The 8,650-nt window shown below is 34.4% G+C and overlaps 2 protein-coding genes across 3 annotated transcripts; both read right to left on the reverse strand.

Moving 5' to 3' along the window:
• Positions 1–1,987: 1,987 nt before the first annotated feature.
• On the reverse strand, positions 1,988–4,462 carry LOC104896152 (uncharacterized). 2 transcript variants are annotated; one of them, XM_010682861.3, is made up of 6 exons: positions 3,863–4,461; positions 3,717–3,753; positions 3,364–3,600; positions 3,050–3,097; positions 2,475–2,941; positions 1,988–2,397 (listed from the first exon to the last, which is right to left on the reverse strand). In XM_010682861.3, exons 1-6 carry the CDS (start codon positions 4,162–4,164, stop codon positions 2,325–2,327), a joined length of 1,164 nt encoding a protein of 387 aa, XP_010681163.2. In that variant the 5' UTR covers positions 4,165–4,461; the 3' UTR covers positions 1,988–2,324. The 2 variants fall into 2 exon arrangements, with proteins under 2 accessions (XP_010681163.2, XP_048503564.1); XM_048647607.2 differs by lacking the exon at positions 3,050–3,097 and having other exon boundaries at positions 3,863–4,462.
• A 3,307-nt stretch (positions 4,463–7,769) lies between these two features.
• On the reverse strand, positions 7,770–8,375 carry LOC125498824 (secreted RxLR effector protein 161-like). Its single transcript, XM_048647116.2, has one exon. It carries the CDS (start codon positions 8,373–8,375, stop codon positions 7,770–7,772), a length of 606 nt encoding a protein of 201 aa, XP_048503073.2.
• Between the last annotated feature and the right edge of the window lie 275 nt (positions 8,376–8,650).

Genomic DNA, 8,650 nt, shown 5'->3' on the forward strand with positions numbered 1-8,650 from the left:
CTCGGGAGTCAGTTCCTAGAATCTTGGAGGAGTAACCAATTACCCATGAAAATAGCGCACAACAACTAAGTGCTGAAACTATGGAGTGGTTGCTGAATGAACGTGGATTTAGTGGAAAAAACAGCGTGGTTATCATGGCTACATCAACGGATAGATCATGGGTCATTAACACCCACGTCTATGTAATGGAGGAAAAATAGAAGCTACTGTGGTTTTCTATATATAGGTCGACAATCAACCAGAATAAACAACACTTTCCAAATTTATTGTAATATTTTATGTGAAAGTTTATTTTCGGTTATTACTCTTCAAGCAATTATTGTAATACTTTTCGAGTGTGGGTTGAGAGAACTATAATCTTGTATTCAAGAGAGAGAAAAGAGAAAGAGAAAGAGAAGAGAAAAAGAGAAGACTTCTAGTGAAGTCAAGTGAGGAAAGTCACGTGTTCAGGGGGAACAAAGTGACTGGGAACTGGTTCCTAGAGGAACTAAGTGAGGATTGATTTATAATAAATTGTAATAACTATTATAAATAAAATAGCAAGGTTTCTTCCTAAAGAATTTGTGGAAGATAACCTTGTTAAAAGGATCTTCGTGTGTTCTTACTTATTACTACTTCACTTTATTTAGTTCTCTAATTTAGTTTATCCGCAAAAAGTTTGAAAATCTCCCCAAGTACAATTCACCCCCCTCTTGTAGTTGATCTAGTGTTATACTAGACTAACATTATGCATGGAATTGGAGTTGATTAGGTGGCTAGAGGGACATTTAAGTAAATTTTAAGGGAGACACCATTACTCCCCCTTAGCTTATATAATAGAGATTATAATATATAATATAAGATAAGATTGTAATATATGACTATTCAGTAAGCCAACTAATACAAAATATAAACTTTTGTGTAGATGCAAATAAATTAAAGTCCATGGAGACCAACACTAAAAAGATACAAAATATTAAAATAGTGCCTCTGATTTTCTATCAATGATGTTAATGTGTAAATATTTTTTTATTTTGTAATCCAAAATTAACATTTTGACAAACATTTGTACTATGTATTAAGAAATGAAGTAATATTATTTTCATTCTACATGACCTACTTGATAACTAAAACGACCCTAAATATATGAATAATTTTTATATTTTATACTATTAAATTAAAAATTGAAACATGTTTGTGCTTTAAATCTGTTAATAAAGGGCTTCATATAATCTTAATTGCATAGGCCTCCTTGACAATTGAACCAACCCTGACTCTCACAAAATTAGAAGTGTGGATAGACTGAGCACAATTGGTAAAGGGAGGAAGTCATATTTTTTTTGTCCTATTATGAGAAGTTTCCCGCCGCCTTTGGCAAGTGGACTAATCTCCTGCGACAGTTTGCATGGGTACCTCAAATGGTAGCATCCCTCTTACCTGAGATTTTTTCCATACCCAAGGCGCGAACCCGAGACCTTGATTAAGGAGTGAGAAGCCCTTAACCACTCACGTCAACCCCAATTGGTTGGGAGGAAGTCATATTAGTAGCGGATAGTTTTGGTTCTCTAAAGTCCTATAAGTAAAGTTACTTAGGCTCATTCCCTAGCCACTGTAGCAAGGAAACAACAATGTAACTTTTAGCTAGTTCGTTTTCTCTTATTTATGATTTGTCAAAAAAAAAAAAAAATGGTTTGCTTGTCAACTTTTAGCATCAATTATCATGCAGCAGTTATTGCTTATGTTACATTTGCTCCAGTTTTTCTTTATGGTAACCTTTTCCTCTCTACTTCTAATCTAAATTTTGTTTCACACTTATTGCCAACTTTTATCTCTTTAATTTTACAGTCATCAGTAAGTGACTAAGTGTGTCAACTTGTTATGAAGCTGCATATGTTGAGGTAGAGTATTTAGAAGTACTCCATGTATTTTCTTAGCTGTGAAGATATGTGGATTCGTATTGAACACCGATATACTACACACACATATACTGCACAAAGACAGAGGAATGACAACTTTCAATCTTACTTTACTATATGTCATACTTTTAGAAAATTGAACCACCTTTTTACAATCTTATTGCATAATCATCTAAAGACGAATGTTTCAATCAACTTTCTCAATCACAAAAACCAAGAATAACACCCTCATGTTTGAGTTCTACCCCTATATATGCATTTATAAGAAACCAACGAGATGAACATAAGAGAATAACCACACCACAAATGTCTTCATTTCTTGTCTCTAAACTGCAATCTGCCTAACTTGGAATAGATTGAATTTGGCGATGTACTACAAGATCAAGTAGTATCTTAAAGTCTTAAAGTTTTGTGATCGCCTTCATTAGATCAAACTGTGGTTGCCGTTTGTTTAAAACAATCAACATTGCATAACCCAACCGATCTCACCATGTCTCCTAACCTGCCAAAACAAATGTAATTACGAATCAATGAAAAAGTTTCTTCGAAACTGAACTTAAATCTTAAGCATTAGCTTACCGATCAAAGCTTTTTCTAGGCATGTCAGTTTGATCTGTACTGTTCCTGGCTTTGCTGGATCTGTCCATGCTCCTCCTCCTTGTTCTCTCTTTCCGATCACTGCTTGCCCTTGGCTTGATCTCCTTACCATCAACGCTTAATCTACAGTTTTCGCGCTGTCCAATGCTGAACCGAGATGAAGACTTCTTCTCACTTTGATCAGTACTTGACCTGAAACTAAGCTCTTTAAGGTCACCATTTGATCTTAGCACATCTGAGTTACTTCGCTCCGATTCTTTTTGAACTTGTGCAGGAGGCAGTAGTTTCTGGATTGCTGAAATGAACTTAGTAAGATGCCTTAAGTATTCTGGATAGAGCTCCAAGTTGCAGTGGTTTCCTCCTATTACCCATAATGGTTCATATTTTTCGTTGCACAGTTCCCATAATTGTTTACCGTGAGAGTAATCCACTACTTCATCTGCTGTTCCCTTGAAAATAAACAAAAAGGATTACTGTCAAATTGTCATGTTAAGATGCACATATTCTTAGGATATAGTGTATATATATATATATATGTTGGTCAAGTTGTTACTTACATGGATAACTAGAACTGGGCAATCAACAAGGGAAATTTTGTCTATGTTCTGTAGCATGATTAGTAACACACAAGTCACACCAAAATTAGAAATTCAGATTAAAAAAGCAGTGATCAATTGTAGGTTTATCTCTGAGATTAAATATACTTTCAGACAAGTTGAAGAGCCTTATAGATAGATTTGAATAAGTGCCAATAAGTTCAGAATAGTTCCGATAAGTTCAAAATAGTTCTGACTTCTGATAAGTTTAAACAAGTTCATCAATCTTGGAGATCAGGTAAGTACTAGTAGGAGCTTAATAAAAAGGAAAGGACCTTAAAAATGTCAAACCAGTAACTTCGCTTGACAGGATACATGACTCGGATACCGGAGAGGATAGCGCTGTGGAGAATAACGGCCCTCAGTCGAGGGACACGGATCGCTAGCTCGAGTGTCGGGCCGCTCCCGACAGACTGCCCATATAGTATGAGCTTTTCATCTTCCACTCCATACTTCTCTCCTAAGCACTTATATGCTGCTTCTATGTCTGCGTATGTGTCCTGCTCACTTGGCTAACCAAACATTTACCAAAAAAACATTGTAATGATGAGCAAATAAAGAAGCACAAAAGCTAATCAATCTATGCTAATAATCATTATTAATATTCTAATCAAGTTGTATTAATTACTTTGCCATTAGATTGCCCATATCCAGAATAATCATACCTGCAAAAAATGCATCAAAAATCAATCATGAAACCTTAATTATGACAGTAAAATAATTAATAAGTTTATAAAAATAATATTGCAAGGTGATTATAAAAGTGACACTAACCCCATAAGATTAACACCAAGATGAACACTAAGTTCAGAGTAGATGTTAAACATCTGACCAAGATCAGCAGCATTACCATGAGAATATAAAATGGTTAATGAAGCAGAAGGGTTTTTTACATAAACTGCAACAATCTCATTGCCTTTCTTAGTGCATAACTTAAACACATCTACATTTTCTCTCCTAAGAACATTAGAAAGTGCAAGTTTTTTAGTTGTTTCATCACTAATTAGTGTATAAGTTGGTGGGTTTGGAGGATAAAAGGCAAATTTTGCTGCCATTGATGATGTTGCAGACCCCATTGTTTTTCACATTTGATTTTTTACCAATGATTTTGATATACCATATAGTATTTTGTAATTCTGGGTTTTGAATTTTGGTTTATTTGGCAATGAAAAAAAAGAAGCTCTGTGGTGGGTGTAAAGAGGAATGAATGCGTATGTTTAGAAGGACAAACAAGAATGATTGGCATAATTAGTTTGTGAGAGTGATTATCGGTTCCAAGAAGGGCAACAAAAGATTGTATATTTGTATGGAATATGAGATCACCTTTTCTTTCTTTAGCTTTGTTAAATTATGTTTTTGTAAAATGATAGTTAATAAAGATTGATGGGAGGATGAGGCCCATAGAATTATTAGATATGATTATGAAAATGATGGATCACCTTCTTTCGAAATAACAATTATGTGTATGGATGTGGGATATGAATCCAACTATAATAATCATACTCCATATATGAAGTAAGGGCACTTTATTTAGGCAAAACACATCTATATTGAATAAATCTGTTAAAAATCGACACGACCTAAAATTTGAATTGAAATCGTCCCGAAATGAGTTTTGAATATATTTTGGTGAAATTAAACTTGATTGTTCTAAGACTCTAATGCATATCTTATGCCTGTTTGACCCGAAAATAATTATTAAAAATTATATTAAGAAAATTTTACTAGATAAAATACCTTCAGCTATTATAGTAGCTAGTTCAATAACGGGTTTTATTGAATATGTACATTATTTGTATAGTTGAATTTTTCTACGTGCAAATAACTATATATTCATTATAACTAGCTAGTTATTATTCAACTTATATCGTATATATAATATATACCCGAAGGAAGGAAATAAATTAAAGAAGGAGTGAATTCAAATCATTTAAATTGTTGGGTAAACCTTAATCCGAACACTTTGGGTCTTGAACAAGTAATGTTCTACCGAACTTGAAATTATTTTATTTTAATCAAATATGATCAACTCATTTACAGGTCTATAATCGAATATAGATACCGGGTCTGTTTGGCAATACTACCTGAAAGATAGCTGAAACTGATAAGGTAGCTGAAACTGATAAGGTATAGCTGAAACTGATAAGGTGCTGAAACTGATAAGTTACCTGATTAGTTTAACTGTTTGGCAGAACTAGTCGCATAAGTTGATTAATTATTTAGATTTTGTAATTCTTTTATTTATTTCAATGTATTTAAATAATAATAAAAATATAAATATTTGAAATCGTAACTCACTTGAACAAAATATATTTCGCTACTTCTCCATAAGCAATTATGAAACATATTTTTCTAAATTTATACTATCATATTATGCATAATATACTATCATATATTTGATTTTACCAATCTTAGCATCATTGCACTTAATTTAATTATAACATAATGATTTTTTAATTAATAGAATGAAGTAATTCTTCAAATAACATGGCGAGAACTTGTCAAAAAAAAAAAACATGGCGAGAAGCAACAGATAACACGCAAAGCTTACATTCAATTGAATGTTGTCTCCTCTCTACATCAAATACATGAACTACAAAGGGAAATTAAAACCAAAATAAATAAATAAAATCAGAGAAATAAACAACAAGATTTGCATAAAATTGCAAGTAAATTCATATGGAGATTCAAGGAGATGAAGAATGAAATTGGATGTACTTGCTGCAGAAATTGAGAAGAGATGCAGTAGAATCGAAAGCCAACACAGTAGAGAAGACAAGAGAGAAACAGAAAGAATTTGGTTGTGAGCGTAATATTTTCTAATAACGTTAAATTCCAAGATTTTAGGTACCTGATTTTAGGTACCTGATTTTCAAACGTTATATTTTTTACCTTATCAAAATCAGTCATTTTAGGAACTGAAATTTTATTTTAGTTATTTCCCAAACACACCTAATTCATTTTAGCACCTAAAAATTTTAGCAACTTATCATTTTAGGCACCTAAAATGCCTCCCCAAACAGAGCCACCATCTATAATTCATGGGTACTTCATTATTCTTTTTTATTTATCTTATTTTATTTGGACTTTGTTCTAAATTTATCTATTGAAAAATTTGTGAATTTTCTTTATTTTAGATGAAGTATATAAAGTATATATTGACCTAGTATAGTATTTGATTTTTTTTGCTTAACGGGAGAAGAAATTAGATTTACCATGATAGTTTTACAAACATGTAATATTAGTTTGCCAAATGACAATATATTGCCCCTTACATTACCACACAAAAATAACTGTTCAAAGGTTAAGTCCTCTAGTCTAATACTGAGTTCCTCCCATGGTGGAGATGAAAATTGGAGAAACTCAAAACCTTCACTACTTCCTTCTCTGATCAGTTTTGCCAAAACATCTACTTCCCTTGTTTGTTGCCTTCCTTTAAGAATATTCTTCACTATTCCCTCCCACAACAACTCCCTGCAAGTTTTGGTGATGTTAGTATATCTGTCTTGAATTTGTGTCTCTCCATTGATGTTCTAGCAGCCACCAACGAATCCAATATAATTATGCAGTTATTCCATCCTTTCCTTTTGATCCATCTTATTGCCTCATGCAAGTATGGCTATCATTTCAGCTGCTGATGAGTCATTGGTGATTAGTTTCCCGCATATTCCTTCAATCTATTGGCCAGAGCTATCCTTGAAAACTTCCCTTATACCCGCATTACATTATGTGGAAAAACGAAGAATCTACAAAAATGGTAAAGGAGTGGTTTGATATAGCAGTTAAAGTGATTAGGGGATTTTAAAAGCTTCTCAAGATCAAGGGCATTTGGCCTAAAGCAAACATATTCCATAATTAGTGATGAGGACTGATGCCAGAAGGATTTGATTTTTAGATCTTTCTTGCTGAACATCCAATGGTTCATTCTAATTCAGATTTGCCAACAAAGGAAGGATAATATCGTTGCCCAAGGTGCATTAAAATGGTCCTTGATGGTCTTTTTTCGACTTGATGTTAGACAAGAGCCAATTATTGAAATCAAGGATGAAGAAATCATTTGGTAGTGTGCAGTTTGTAGGATATTTTGGGGTAAAAATGTGGAAAGATTAACAACAAATAAGTGGATATAAGAATTAAAGTGTTGCTCACATCTAAACACTAAACACACTTATATTATTTAGTGATAGAACTCTTACATGAAATTGATAGAATTCACTCCTTAACAATTTCTCTCCACTTACAAATAAACTAACGTAGTACTACTACTACTTCTTGTAGCTAGCACTCAAAGTTGGCTGAGCACACATTGCTCCAAGCAAATAATACTCCTATTTATACTACTACAAGATGCTGTTCTTTTTACAGCTTTCACATTACATATTGCCAATTTGTCAGTGTCTTTGAGCTATGCTCCTAAAGGGTGGTAATAGGTAGCTTGACAATTTTACCTAGCCATAAATATGCAGCAGCAATATTTTACCAAAGAGGAGAGGGAGTGGACGGTGGCATTCAACACTCCCCCTTAACGACTACTCTCTCTCAGAGTAAGTCTCGAGGTCATACCAAGTTGTTTCCGGAACTTTTCAAACTTCGGTCCTCCAAGACCTTTTGTGAATATATCTGCAACTTGGTCCTCCGTGTTCACTTGCGTAAGTTCAATCTCACCCCGTAGAACCTTCTCTCAGACAAAATGATAATGTACCTCAACATGTTTTGTCCTTGCGTGAAAAACAGGATTCTCCGCTAAACGTATCGCAGACTGATTATCACAAGCTAACTTGATTCCTCGATCAATTGGTTGATGCAGATCCTTGAGTAATTGCGTCAACCACACACATTCTTGTGTAGCCATAGCTGCCGCTCTATATTCCGCTTCCGTACTTGACAATGACACTGTTGGTTGTCTCTTGCTACACCAAGAGACTGCTCCAGAACCCAGATTGAATACATAACCCGTAGTTGACCGACGTGTGTCGAGATCACCAGCATAGTCACAGTAACCGACAACTTCAATCTCTTTATCATTGCGGTACAGGATTCCATAGTCAATGGTTCCTTTCACATACCTTAATATTCGACGTACGACCTCCAGGTGACGTTTCATCGGTTTTTGCATGAATCGACTAATCACACTCACTGCATATGCAATATCTGGTCTGTAGCGTGAGATAGATAAGACTTCCACCAACTGTCTGTACATGGTCACATCTTCTAGATCTTTGCCTTCGATTGAACATAACCTTGCATTAACCTCCATTGGAGTTGACATAGGCTTGCAATCGACCATTCCATATTTTTCTAGAAGATCACGGGCATATTTCTGTTGGCATAGAGCGCCTTCTTCAGCTTGCATACATGGTGTGGATAAGACTGATTCTCAAACCCCTTAGGTTGATCCATGTAGATGTCTCTATCCAACTCACCATGTAGAAATGCATTTTTGACATCCATCTGCCAGAGCTTCCAAGAATTACTAGCTGCAAGTGCTAGTAAAAGAACTGTAGTAATCTTGGCAACTGGACTAAACGTTTCATCGTAGTCTAGCCCATATTGCTGAGAAAA

The sequence above is a fragment of the Beta vulgaris genome, chromosome 6 (assembly GCF_026745355.1).
Source record: "Beta vulgaris subsp. vulgaris cultivar EL10 chromosome 6, EL10.2, whole genome shotgun sequence".
Classification (NCBI taxonomy): Eukaryota; Viridiplantae; Streptophyta; class Magnoliopsida; order Caryophyllales; family Amaranthaceae; genus Beta; species Beta vulgaris.

Bases quoted from the DNA above. Each gene is read 5' to 3' on its own strand.
- LOC104896152 (XM_010682861.3), bottom strand. From the start codon at position 4,164: ATGGGGTCTGCAACATCATCAATGGCAGCAAAATTTGCCTTTTATCCT. The intron at 3,601-3,716 runs GTAATTAATACA...ATGTTTGGTTAG, and splicing joins ATGGGCAATCTAATGGCAAA to CCAAGTGAGCAGGACACATA. The intron at 2,942-3,049 runs GTAAGTAACAAC...TTTATTTTCAAG, and splicing joins GCCCAGTTCTAGTTATCCAT to GGAACAGCAGATGAAGTAGT.
- LOC125498824 (XM_048647116.2), bottom strand. From the start codon at position 8,375: ATGGTCGATTGCAAGCCTATGTCAACTCCAATGGAGGTTAATGCAAGG.